Genomic DNA, 14,838 nt, shown 5'->3' on the forward strand with positions numbered 1-14,838 from the left:
CAACTTTCGGATAAAAAGTCCGGAAGTCATTTTCCGAAATTGGAAAATGACTTCGTCGCGCGAGAGAGACGGCTCAGTCGTCCCTCTCTCAACCCGGCGGACTGGTTTCCGCCAGCCCTGGTTTCCGGTGGAAACCAAAGCAGCCACGACTACTGCAAAGTTTATATATATATATATATATATATATATATATATATATATATATATATATATATATTATTTATACTAAATATTATTAGTTTATATATTTTTATATTTTAAATAAAATAATAAAAATATATAATTAACTCCAAAAAAAAATAAAAATATATAATTATACATTTCTACTTATTTTTCATCATTTTCCGGAAAATGAACCAAACACACAAAGACAGTTTTCCAAAATGCCACCAAACACTGAAAATGAAACGATTTTCCGAAAAATGACTCATTTTCCTACTTTTCAAACACACGCTTAATGAACTTATTTTAGGTTCATCAGTATTATAACATAGTTGAATTATTATTATTGTAAGTATGAACATTTGGTGTTGTAAAAATGAACCACCAATATTGTGAACATGAGCATGCAACATTTTATTAATGAATATGTTTGGATCCATCATATCATTACAATGTAGTTGCATTACAATTATGAAAATGAGCATGGGGTATTTCGAAATGAACTTGTAGTATTGTGAAAATGAACCTATTGTACATGTTTAATGAACTTATTTAATATTTATCAATATAAATGTATTTGGTTCACCTATAATATTTTGAAAATGAACCATAGTAATATATTAAAAATGAACATAATATAATGACTTAATATAGTCATATGTTTATCTAATAAATTTAAAATTAAAATATCAATATAAATGTCATTGAAATATCTTAAATTAAACTTTTTAATGATATATATTAAGTAATGCTATCCACCCCTCCAAAACTTTCACCTCCAACCTTCCCCTCCTTACATGGTATTTTCTAATTTAACAATTAACTTTTCTTTTTTAACTAATGGTAGGTCACCCAATTCATGGGGACTAATGATTTTAAGCCGGCCACATCATGGAGGGAAATATTAGGGAAAAAATTGGAGGGAAAAATATAATTTTCTTATTTGTTTTATATATTAATTTTACTTGTATAAAAAAAATACACAAAATTAAAGTGAAAAAAAAAAAGAAAAAAAAAACTTTAATTTGGTTGGGTTTGCAAGGTGGAACATAATCCATATCCATGGAATAACAATATAATACTCACTTCAAGCTAGCTAGCCCTCAAGGGAGCATGACGTTCTGGTGTCTTTGTTGTTAAACATGAAAATCCAATTTCCAAGTCTAGTGCAAGAGCTACAGATCAGAATTCTTTTACATGAACATATATATTGATGATAATGTGGGAGATGGAAATTAAAATGGGAATTGCAGAGTATGAAGTGGAAGCTAAGCATTCTTTGTCTTTAAGCCCTCCATCCAGGCTCCAGTGCATTATACTTCTTCCAAATACTGCGTACTAAATTACTGAGTTAAACTCGTGCGGACACCAACCCATTATACTGCGCGGAGTACATGAAAACACTATTAGATAACGGCAAACAAAATTCAAAAGGAATATAATAGAAATGCCTGCAGCGCAATCCCAGATTACTTAATTATATACTATAAAATTTGTCCTCAAGATACTGTCAATTTTGCCTTATATTTTTCTAAAGTAACATGTCATTTTTAATGAACTAATAAATTCAAGATGATGAATTGAACTGTTAAAGAATAGTAATTATATAGAAGGATGCCATTTTATATCAGAATTACAGCACACTAAACGGATGGACTATTTTTTTTTGGGTACATCAAAAGCCCTCACAAGAGAGCATTATCTAATCTGTAAAGACAGCGTGGGCGTTAAGAAGACTGTTCAACTCAATCATGGCATTATGAAGAGTTAGAGTCCCCCAATCAATTAAACAGATCGACTATGAAACTACGAAAATTATTAGTTTCTTTAAGTTCAGTTGGTGGGTGACATTTGGAAGCAATGACCCGGGATCAAGTCTCATCAACGACAGTGAGGGACTCATTGTGCGCAGTAAGCAAAAATTTAACATCTGTGTTCAACCTTTTGGGAACAACAAGATTGATAAATTAAACTATTGTAACGTTTTCCTTTAATATAAATATAATTATTTATTGAGAATTATTTAATGTAAAGTGTAACTATATTGTTACTCTATCAGGTAGAGGTGTATTATGTTATGTGTTGTGAATATAATGTGTAATTTACTTACAGTATAGTAGGTACCTCAGACTCGATCTTGCCTCAGCAGGTGCATCAGGCTGTTTCTCTGGCATGGCATTTTGAATAGCAGGCACCTCTTTGTATGCCTTGTATATACGAGATAGAAGGGGGAATTCATTCTGCAATTCAACATTTAATCTTTATTCTGAACAATCAATTAAACGGTAAACTGCGCACAATCCAAAACCCTACTTAGGGTAAGATCTGAAGAAAGTTCAAACTTTTCTGACTATCAAACTCCCTCTAAGAGTTCCTTGGATGCTCTAGCGATTTCAATTATTTACACTTATTTTCATGTTAATCCATCCGCCCAAATGAAGGAAATTATTAATGGGGTTAAAGTAAAATTGATACATAGTAACTAAAGAGAAGTACTAAAAGTCTAAAACAATCACAGAAATTTCTAAACCCTAAAACTAATGTGAAAAAAGTTAGTCATATTCATTCATAATTCATGAGTACTTTTGACGATGAAGATCAAGAACACTAATTGCAAATAACTAAAGGACTAAAAACAATTTTTTCCCCAAGAAATATATAACTATGATGAAATGAAATAAATTTGGTGCTACCAAATGAAAATTGGTTGAAAGGAATTACCATATCCATATTCAATCTGTTGATTGCTGCATGGATTTGTGGCACTAGAAATAGATCAGCTTGCAAGTTAGTCAAGACTACATCAGATAATAATATTCTCTCAATATGCAATCCATCGACATGGAGGAACTTTGAATATATAAACGCACTCAAATGCACATGCAACTCACATCCCACAATCATTAATATAAACTATTGAAAAAAGGTTTATTTTTAATATATTGAATGTTATGTTTAGTGTATTAAAAGTTTATTATTTATAATACTATTTAAAAATAAATGTTCAGCACATTAATAATGAACCTTCAATATATTAAAAATTAATATTTATCAGTGGTTCAAAATATAATTTTCCAACGACATCAATCATTATACCATGGATCATGAAAGTTGATCACTGACATAAAGTACATTTCTTTTTGCGGTGTCCTGAGTAAACGGACAAACTTTAATCATTATTGTGTGGACCATACTATCAAATAATGTACATTCAATATAAAAATAATGTACATTTAATATAAAAATAATGTACATTATATTCAGGGAATATACATTATTTGTGTACTGAATGTACATTATTTTTATAATATAAAAATAATGTACATTCAGTACAAAAATAATGTATATTTAGTACATTAAAAATGTACATTTTATTATGGTTCACACAGCTGGTCCACACAATAATTTGCCGACAAACTTTAATTTATTATGGACCATGATCCATGTAACACCATGGGCCATGAAGTAAGTATCATTCTAATTACACTTTAGACTCATTTGATAATATTGTTTTGCTTTTAGTTTCATTTTCCACACTCCTTAGTTTCATTATAGCAATACCAAAGTATCATTTTAATTCTATTACAATTTCATTTGACAATATACATTATTGCATGAGCTATGATCTATTTTTTAGTTTCATTTTTCATACACACTAGTTTAATTGTAGTAATGCATGTTGAAGTATTATTTTAATTACACTTCAAGTTTATTTGACAATATATATTATTGTATTGTTCGGATTTTAGTCATTTTTCACACACACTAGTTTCATTATAGCAAAAGTATAATTTACTACAATTTCATTTGACAATATACGTTAGTTATTGAATGAGCTCTGTTTTTTAGTTTCATTTTTCTACATATATTAGTTTCATTATAGCAATATTAAAGTATAATTTTAATTTTACTACAATTTCATTTGATTACAATGGTCCACACAGCGTTGTGTGAAGCATGGTCAATATAACACCTGTGAGTAAACCCTAACTATAGGAAGCACTTTGAAGCCCGTACTATATGGCCCCTACACCCATATGGCAATTGACCTCTAGCACTTCTAAAATGATTTCATGTTCATTTTGAATATACGGAAGATTCCTTATTTGGTAATATACTAAATAATAAATCTTTAGTACTCAACTAATGTACCTTTAAAAAATGAATATTTAGTGTATTGAAAATGATCATTTAGTACATTAAAAATGTACTTTATGTCAATAATTTACCTTATACGGTGGATCACGGTTCATGGTATAATGATCGGAGAGAAATGGATGTGTACGTGCATGTATAGTTTCAGCCTTTCAGGCCGGAATCAAAGTAAGCTAGTAAAGAAACTAACCAGATATATCTCATCACCAGTGGCATACTTCCCAGCATAATCTTTCAACAGCTTCTCTAGTGCTGCAAAATTATATTCAAAAATTAATTACAAGGAGTAAAATAAAAGCGCAAAACCCCAGCATCCATGTATAATTAAAAGACTAATACAAATTAAACCTACGATTAATAAATGGTTCAGTCTCTGAAAGACTGTCTCATGGATCTGCGACGAGAAGAGACTTGTGTTTTTATATATAGGTTATATGCTCAGCTGAGCTCCCTCATGTCTACGGACCAATTACTTTTAATAGGGAGGGTTTACGGCTCGGCAGATGATAAAGCTAAGGGACTTTCATAAATTAAACTTTGCATTGAACTTAATTCTGAAGATGTTGTTGAGGTGATGAACAATCACTTGGGGGACTAAGATCCCACCTGACGACTTGACGGGATGAATGAGTGTTATTGGGGGATGGATGATTGTGTGGTGTTCATTCACGTGCTGAGGGAAGGGAACAAATGCGCAACAAATGCGCGGATTATTTGGTCAATCTTGGGCAAACAATCACTTGGGGGAGATGCAGGAGGAGCGGAGCAAGCTAAGGTTTAGAAGGATTCGCTAGGTGTGTCAACCTATTAAAGCACGAAGAACCAATATCGCCTCTACTGAGGCTTGATTTCATGACCTCCCATGTGGGAAAGACTACATGTCATCTGAGCACAAGGTACTTGGCTGCAATCCATCCAAACTAAAAGGCTAAACTGCTCTTATATTAATTAGATGCTGAAGTAGTGGAACAAAGGTTTTACCTGCAAAGCCATTTCGTACATGAGTCTGACTCCATGGAACTTTCTCATTAGGACCAACTTTTTCTTCAATATAGTCCTACAGTTTGCATGGCAAAGAGACACATACCATACAGTAATAAATACAACTATTTGCGATTTGTGAACCGCCCCAATTAACCAAATGTTAATTTTATACTTACAAGAATTGCTGGATTCTGTAGAGGCTGTACATGTGCAGAAACAATATTTGCAGCCTATAATATAATAATAATCAACCCCAAAATATTAGAGGAAAGGAAACAACAAACAAACATTAGAGATGGCAAAATGGATATAACGATTTACGTCGGTTTTTAATTAACGAATCGATTTAATGTATCAATTAAATAAATAGAAAAAAATTAATGTCTTATGATTTACTGGTTGAGTCATTTTTATATTTAGTCCAAATTAATTGAAGAAATTAATTCTCTATTTGTTCAAAGTTATATTTTATTGACAAATAAACTGGTTATAAATAAAATCATTTTAGACATATTAAAATATTTATACATATAAAAGACATGGGCTCTGTTTGGCAGAGCTTATTTAGGAGCTTATAGCTTATTTTAAGCTACTAATAAGCTATAAGCTCTGTTTGGTAATGTTCTCAAAATAAGCAAGTAGCTTAAAATAATAGCTTATTTTGAAACGCTACTTGGGGTAGCTTTTCAAAATAAGCTAGTAGCTTTTTAACTTTTTTCCATCTTTATCCTTATTATTTTAAATAAATGACATCCTTTACACCTCTCAATTAAAACCCTTTTGACATTTTCTTTACATTATGTTTGGTTGTAATTTCAGTTTGATATTTATGTTTGAACATTAATTTTTGTATGAACTAATCTTATGAATTATAAATATTTTTTTTTTTACTTTATATATTTTCAAATATATGTTCTTACTTTATATTTTATTTAAATATATTGATTTTATTATTTTATATTTTAATATATAAACAAACCTATTTAAATTTAAAATTATTTAAATTGTATGAAAATGTCCTTTTTAGTCTTTTTACATTTATCACATTATCAAAAAGTTAATTTTACCAAACACTTTTAAGCATAACATCTCTTCAGATTTCAGCTTCAAGCTTATAGCTTTTCAGTTTTCAGCTACTTTTCAACTTTCAGCTACATTTTCAGCTAGGTTTGTCAAACATAGCCATGATAATTAAGCATCTTATAAGAGAAAATAAGCTAATAAGTTCGTCCTATAAAAATTAAATAATGTAATATGGTCCTTATAGTACTACACTATATTTCTTAATTTATTACAAAAAATCTTCTTTTAGCATTAGCAAAATTATATTCCTAGCTAGAATTATCTATATTATTATTGCGCTTTTATTACAATACTAATTTTTTTTCACTTAAAGATAGATTTATTCATTTTATTAATTATTTATTTAGTTATGCATCTATTTATATTTATGTAGTGTACTTATTTGATCATTGGCTTCGGTTATTTTCCTGTTAAAGTCAATTTATAAATATATACATTATTTCTAAATTATTATAATTTGATTGAATTGAATATTATTTTAGTCATAAAAAATGTGGATAAATTTTGAGAAGAATAATTTGAGTAGCTAGGTATATATTATTTGTTATTTGAAAAGATTTAATAAGATCTTGAATATACATTTATCACTAATATAATTAATTTTAAATTTTATTATAATTAACGTTAAATATTAATAAATAAAAAATTTAATAAAAGCAATAATGTTAGTCAAGCATATTACCTGAAAATTGATTGCCTTTAACTGAAGATCCTTGGGCAACAATGGATGCTGCGGATACTTTTCTTCCAAATACTGCTCATTATGAGTACCCATACCGTGAGTTATTCCATCTTTGAATTGTGAAAAAACATTCAGACATCCCAGCAAACTAATATAATTAAATAAAGAGCCTCAATCATTATATAATTCTTCTAAATGAGAGGTCACACATTCAAACTCTAGTGGGACAGTATTTTTTTGTACTTTAATAAGTTAAAAAAATATGTATAGACATATACTACATTGTAAATTTGTAACAAAGTCACTAATATTAAAAAAAAAAAAGTAGAGTCTCACCATCAAAATGGCGAAAGAGTCTGAAATAACTATGTCTCCATCAACAAGGGTCGGAACATACCCCATAGGATTCAGCTTCAAAAATTCTACATTTGCATTTACACCCCAAAATATAATTAAAATTAATAAATAATGTTGCAAAATTGACAATTCTACACTATTATTTGGCTCATTTTTCTTTACTATATATATAGGGGAAAAAAACATATTTAGTCCTTCAATTGTTTGATTATATTTATAGGCAAAAACTAGTGCGAAACGGTCTCACAGATTCTTGTCTGTGAAACCGGTCGGATTAAGATAAAAATGTAATGCTTATACTGAAAAATATAGTACTAATCAGGAATAAATTATATATTGTGTTACTTATAAAGGAAATTTTAATACTTTTGAAGAAAAATATAATACTTTTACATTTTTTGTTTAAAAGTATTACATTATATTTTTTTCTCAAAAGTATTACACTTTCCCTTAACTTATAATGAGTAACAAATGCTCCGTTTCTAATTTGTATTACATTTTTCAGTATAAATATTACATTTCCATCTTAACCCGACTTGTCTCACGGATAAGGATTTATGATACGGTCTCATAGGAGAGTCACTCTTATTTATACTATAGATTTAATTAGAGTAAATCTTCATAGGTGAGGTATTTCTAATTAATCCATATGGACGACACTTTTGTGGTTCCGATATTTCTTGGAATAAAGAGCTTTCGAATTATTATTTTTACTTCAAATCTTACATTTCTTCATGCCTAAACTCTACCAACATTTTCTATCTCCTAAATTTTAAAAACTTTTCATTTAAAAATTCTATATATTATTTTGTTCTTCACTATTGTTTGTATATATCTTCCCATAGAGGATACCATTAAATAGGTAAAAACACAGTCAATGGACCATTTCGATCACCACATCTATCATTTATGCTCTTATTAAATCGAAGAGTTAATTATCAAAATGATTCGTTGACGGCAAATTATTGTGTGGATCATGGTCCACATAGCTGTGTGGATCATGAATATAAAGTACATTTTTATTTTATACTAAAAGTAAATTATTTTTGTACTGAAGGTACATTATTTCATAGTATATATGAAATAATGTACCTTCAGTACAAAAATAATGTACTCTAAAATAATATACTTTATGTACAAAAATAATGTACTTTTAGTATAACAAAAATGTACCTTATATTCATGGTCTACATAGCTATGTGGACCATGATCCATGCAATAATGATTGTTTCATTGACTATAACAAAATTACTAATTTGGTCCAGAATAAGCAGACATTTAACCACTAAACAAACGAATGACTAAATTAGTTAAGATTTTTAACGTTGAGGACTTAATTAAGCAAAAAATTAAATAAAATAGAAAAATAAGAACTAATTTGATAATTTTACTATATTCAAAGGATTATTTTGGTAATTAACTCAAAAAATATGATCATGAAGAATTTGAGAAAGCTTACCAGGGCTGAGTTGTTCACCGTTCACCAAGTCAACCGCTTTGTAATTGAAATCCAGTCCTATGATTTATTTATTCAAACAAAATTAAAATCACGAAATGTTAAACCGCCAGAATCATATGGTAAAAATTTGTGTGAAACCATCTTATGGATTGATGTTTGTGAGACGAATCGAGTTATAGATAATTAGGTGTATAAGTATCAAAATTTCAATTATAAGTATTATATTACGTATTATTTATCATTAGTAACAATCGATTTTACCCTAAATAGTATCACAATTTCATATATAAGTATTACAATATTTATCATAACTAACGATTTATCTTTAATTTAAATTAATACTAAATTTTCTACTATAAGCATTACAATTTCTTTCATAAATAACATTTCACATATAATATTACATTAGAATTATATTTTGTAAGTATCATAATTTCAATTATAAGTATTAAAATATTTCTTTAATAACCATCATTTTACCGTAAATAGTATCACAATTTCTCATATAAATATTACAAAAATCTATTATAAGTAACAATTTATTTATTTTAAATTGGTATAAAATTTTCTATAATAAGAATTATAACTTTTATCCTAAATAACAAACAACTATCTTGAATTTCACTCATCTCAGATGCAACTAACCTTTGAGATTGAGAGCAATTTGAACACGACAAGAGCAAGAGCTGAGCCAGAAAGAGTAGAGCTGAAGCTTGTTTGACTCTCTTTCACCGCCTGCCGCAGCCTAAGCACCCACCGGAAAATTTAACAAAATGTCAATACATAATTTGCAAAATAAACTCAATAGTATGTGCCAAGCATCTTCTGCTCAATTGACACCTCTATTTTTCAGTGGGATATTCTCTTTAGGTTACATCAGTTAAAAAAATGTATTGAACAAATAGTACTAAAAAAAAGAAAAGTAAAATACAACAATTCATATTCTATATATATTCCTCTTCTACTTCAAAATAAAATAATTAAAAAGAATTGAAATAATAGAACCTCCAAGCTAGCTCACCATGATCAAGGAATTGAAGGTGAAACTGAAGGTGAATAATGTGGATGAGTTCTCCAAGTATTCTCCCTCTCCTGGCTGGAAATGAGAAATTAAAACTAATCTTAATTTCTACTCTGAATTCATTAGCCAACCAATTAGTCAAACCAGTACACCCCATAGTTTGAAAACTGATCAACCACTCTACACTCTCATCAGTCTCTTCCCTTGACCTAGAGATACAATCCCATGATATATATATATATATATATATATATATATATATATATATATATATATATATATGGATGAGTTTTGGTGCGGGAACCTACTCCCGTAGTCCCGTGCGGTTGTGCGGTTAACTCGAAAAGTAACACCTTAAGCATTTAGGACACCTTAAGTATACAAACCACGCTCCTTAAAGCACACAAACAAAGTACCTTAAGAACACAAACCGCTCACCTTAAGCACACAAACAAAGCACCTAAAGAACACAAACCACGCACCTTAAGTTTTAACAACTGACGCACCTTAAGCATACAAACAACGCACCATAAGAAGGAAAATCACGCATCTAAAGCTTTAGGCTGAAGCACCTTAAGTTTTAACAACTGACTCACCTTAAGCACACAAATCACATACCTTAAGAAGGAAAATCACACACCTTAAATTTGCCCTAAATGCAAAAAGACCAAAGTACCACCACGCATTTTTTTTATCAATGTTAATCATGGATGTTGATTTAGGCAGTGATGCAAAAATCGCGCCGTCGCCTAGGCGCTACGCGGCACCTGGCCCGCCGCAAGGAAGGCCGGAATCATTATAAATGGCCAACCTTAAGGAACTAACTATAAAAGATAAAAATATAAAAAAATAGAAAAAAAAATTAGGGCGCCTAGGGGGCGCCTAGCGTTTTTTTAACCTTGGATTTAGGCAAGATCAATGGTTTAGATTTAACCGCACAATCTCACCTGTGCCAATCAATCGCGCGGGAACTTCCTTTACAAATGTGCTAGCTCATGTCAACCAATGGTGAACACACATCCAAGACTGTTGTCATCCCTAGCAACAACGTCATTTGATAAGTTGTGGGTGTAGCGATGGAAGAAAAGTAGGGTGAAGAATGAAAATTTCCCCGAATGTCGTTCTCAAAAGGATGGACACTTGAAATTGAATGGTGTGCGGTTAAGCACAAGCACACATTTGTGGTAGAAAGCTAGGCAAGCTCATAGTAATAAGTGCCGGGAGTAGAGCGTAGAGTGCAATGTAAAGTGTGCAATTCTAAAGTAAAGGGTGCAAGCAAGCAAACTAAAGTAAAGCAATGTGATATGAGGTGAATTGGATTGGCATTCCCATAGATGCAATGAAGAGACCTTAGTGAGAGTTGAAGCTATGTGATGAGTTGTGATCTTTAGAAGACATTCATGCTATTGCCATGGCCATTTTAGGTCTTCATGGCCTATCATGGTGTAGTAAAGCACCCAAGTGACAATGTTACACCTATGAGATATTTCATCAAACAATTAGCTTACATACCTTCTTTCGGACTTTTCCCTCTTGGATCTAAGGCTGGAATTGCAAGTGGAAGGGGGCTAGAGTGTGTCTCAATCTTTTGCAAGCACACTCATCCCTAAGCCTTTTGTAAAATGTACGCACTCCTCATACAAGAATCTATACAAATTCCACTTCCAACAAAGATTCAACACACGGTCAATTTTACCTCAATCAATTCATATACACAATCACAAGGAAATATAATACAATTCACAAAGGAATTTTAGCCAAGGATGATCTAGATTGAAAAGCAACAACAATTGAGCTTAGCAATGGAGATGGATGATGAAATTAAAGAGTAAAATGCAGGAATTATACTTAGCTCAAGAGTAATTCACAATCAATCCACAAGATTTATCCAATCAAGCAAGAAGAGATCCAAAGTTGAAGAAGAATTGCCAATTCCTCTTGAACACTAGGAAATATCTTCTCTCTCAATTGGAGAGACTTTAGAACTTGGTCTAGAAGGGAGATAATGTAAATCTAAACTAATGGAAGTCTCTTAAGAGTATCCTTAATAGTGAGGTCTTTTTGTGGTTTTTGAGGTATTTTTGTAAGTAAGATTATGAAAGAGAAAATGGGAGAGGAGGAAAAAAATTGATTTAAAAAAAAAACAGAGTTGTGCCCAGCGGGTGCAGTAGTGGCTATCACGCAAGCTTCCAGTGCCTAGCCTTCGGATTCCATGCGCTTTATTACTGTTCCAATAAACCTTCCTAGCAGATGAACCCACTCATTCTCTCTCTTGCCTTCTTTCACCTCCTACTATTTCAAAAACCCCAAATAAGTCATTGATATGGATGCTCTAATTAAACCCCGCCACTTTCTATTTATAATCGCAAAATCTGAAGCCGCCATGAACCCTGCATGATTGTGCACGCCTTCATTTAACTTGGCAGTTGCTACGATCGTGATCCAAGTGTGCAGCTGTCGGCCTTCTCCTGTACGAGGGCTTGTACGATTGTGCAGTCACTCGTACAACTCCCATATTTTCATGCTTTTCATCACTTTACCCTTTCATTGCCTCCAAATGCCTTAAAACCACTCAAATGCCCTGAAATTACAAAAGTGTTCCAATGTTAGTCCTCAAATGTAACTTTTATGAGAATAAAGCAATTAAACACACAATTCAACCCAAAAGGACTCAATCAAGGCAATAAAGATCACTCAAACACCCCACAAATAAGGCATATTTGACACTCATCAGCTACTAAATGGGTAAAATTAAGGTCGAATTGCAACTATTATGGCTTAAAGGGTATCATTTGAACTTTTTCAATTAAGGGACTCAATTGTAATATTCTTTAGATTTAGGAGGTTAAATTCACATTTTTAGCATTTTTATTTTGAATTCTTAAATTTCTAATTGAGCAAATTTAGTCCATTGCTTTTTATATTAACCAATTTTAATTTAAAATATTTCACTTATTTTTGAGCCCCAAAATTTACTCTTTTAAAGTAAGGGTATTTTAATTATTTTGAATTGATTTTTTAATTCAAAAGGTCAAAGAGACTAAATTTAATTAATTAATAATTTTAATTAATTTAAGAAGTTAAAGTAAAGATTTATAGAAATCATAGTGTTAAGGCTATATTTGGCACACCTAGCTGAAAAGTTATTAGCTAATAAGTTAACTAATTGAAATTAGGGTGTGTTTGGAAACCCTGAAAATGATTTCCTCCTTTAATTTGTTTGGGAGTGCTTGGAAAATATGGTCAACGGAAAACAATTTCCGTTGACCAAGGAAAATGGTGCCAATTTTCCGGAAAACAACTTGCGGAAAAATTTTCCGGAAGTCGTTTTCCGAAAATGAGTTACACGGCGCAAAACTGTGGAACCATGGCTAGTGGTCGAAAATGGACCACTGGTTTCCGGTGGAAACCTGTAGGTTTCCTGTACATGTTTCCGACGGAAACCATTACAGGTTTCCGTCGGAAACCATGGTGGAAACCAGAGCAGTTTCTGCCATGGTTTCCAGCGGAAACCTGTAATGGTTTCCGCCGGAAATCTGTAGCTGTTTTTTTTTAAAAAAAAACTTTTATTTTTAATAACATAACTTTAATATTATAATAAATTTTTTATATTTTAAATAAAATAATTAAAATGTTTAATTATACAATTATACCAATTTTCCTATCCATTTTCCTGAAAATGACCCAAACACACAAATACAGTTTTTCAGAATATATCCAAACACTGAAAATGAAATCATTTTTCGGAAAATGACTCATTTTCTAGAAAACATTTTTCAGAAGTCATTTTCCTGCTTTCCAAACACACCCTTAATGTGTTTGGTAAAATTAGGTGTTGAATAAGATGATAAGTGTAAAAAGACATAAAAGGACATTTTTATAAATTTATAGTGATTAGTGTTGATTGTCTCCCACCTTGATGAACACGTACGATAAAGAACTTGAAGGTAAAGAATGTTTATAAAAACAACACGTACAGTAAAGAACTAGGAGGAGATGAAATGAATAATGTTTATAAAAGAAAAATACACTTACAGTAAAGAATTGGTCTGAGAGGAGAAGAGTGTTTATAACAAATTTAGATATTAGGGTTTTGATTAAAGAAAGATAAATGATGTTGTTTTTGTAAATTAATAATGATAAAAAGAGAAAAGGAAAAAAATGTTAAAAACCATCCTATTTTGAAATGCTACTTTGGACTTTGTATGAGCGTTTTAAAATAAACTATTATTTTAAGCTGCTCAGGTACGGTTTTACCAAATATTGCTATAGTTTATTTGTAAATTAAAATAAGTTATAAGCTATAAAATAAGCTATACTGAATAGAGCCTAACTCAAAACTCTTGTGATAAACATAGTGTAATTCCATTTATTCCAACTACAAATTAAATGTGGAATACAATATAATCACAATAAACATTAAAAATAAAAATAGAAAGTGTATTTTGTTTTCTGATATACCAAATCGTTAATTACATTCAGCAAATTTTCCAATGAGACCTCTTCACATATCTTCATCTGTAAGACGGGTTGAATTTTTGATAAGTATTACATTTTCCTATATAAATATTACAATTTTCATTATAAGTAACTCTTCAACTCTTAATATTATATTTTGATTTAAAAATATTACATTTTTAATCAAAATATCGATCGCCATAAATATTACACTTTTTCTCATAAGTAGCAATTAAACAATTTATCCATTAATAGTATTACATTTTTTTCTCATAAGTAGGGGTGAGTGTAATTCGGATTATCCAAACTAACACTTGAAATCTGAACCAACTTTTAAATTTCTGGTGTTAAAATTTTATCCATATCTGACCCGAAACCTGAACAACTAATCGAAATTTTATTTTTATTATAAATGATGGATTTGCTTACTTCCTAGTGGATCACATATCCTGTGACTACAGTAAGTCAAACACGTTT

At 30.6% G+C, this 14,838-nt stretch overlaps 1 protein-coding gene across 2 annotated transcripts; it reads right to left on the reverse strand.

Moving 5' to 3' along the window:
• Positions 1-1,231: 1,231 nt before the first annotated feature.
• Positions 1,232-9,968, reverse strand: LOC116000623 (glutathione S-transferase zeta class-like). Of its 2 annotated transcripts, none has more exons than XM_031240629.1 (11): positions 9,904-9,968; positions 9,528-9,627; positions 8,883-8,939; positions 7,403-7,488; positions 7,067-7,138; positions 5,478-5,531; positions 5,299-5,374; positions 4,507-4,569; positions 2,884-2,942; positions 2,287-2,402; positions 1,232-1,543 (listed from the first exon to the last, which is right to left on the reverse strand). In XM_031240629.1, the coding sequence occupies exons 1-11, from the start codon at positions 9,904-9,906 to the stop codon at positions 1,501-1,503; spliced, it is 729 nt and encodes a 242-aa protein (XP_031096489.1). In that variant the 5' UTR covers positions 9,907-9,968; the 3' UTR covers positions 1,232-1,500. The 2 variants fall into 2 exon arrangements, with proteins under 2 accessions (XP_031096489.1, XP_031096490.1); XM_031240630.1 differs by having other exon boundaries at positions 2,273-2,402.
• Positions 9,969-14,838: the final 4,870 nt, after the last annotated feature.

Source organism: Ipomoea triloba, chromosome 1, assembly GCF_003576645.1.
Source record: "Ipomoea triloba cultivar NCNSP0323 chromosome 1, ASM357664v1".
NCBI classification, from domain to species: domain Eukaryota; kingdom Viridiplantae; phylum Streptophyta; class Magnoliopsida; order Solanales; family Convolvulaceae; genus Ipomoea; species Ipomoea triloba.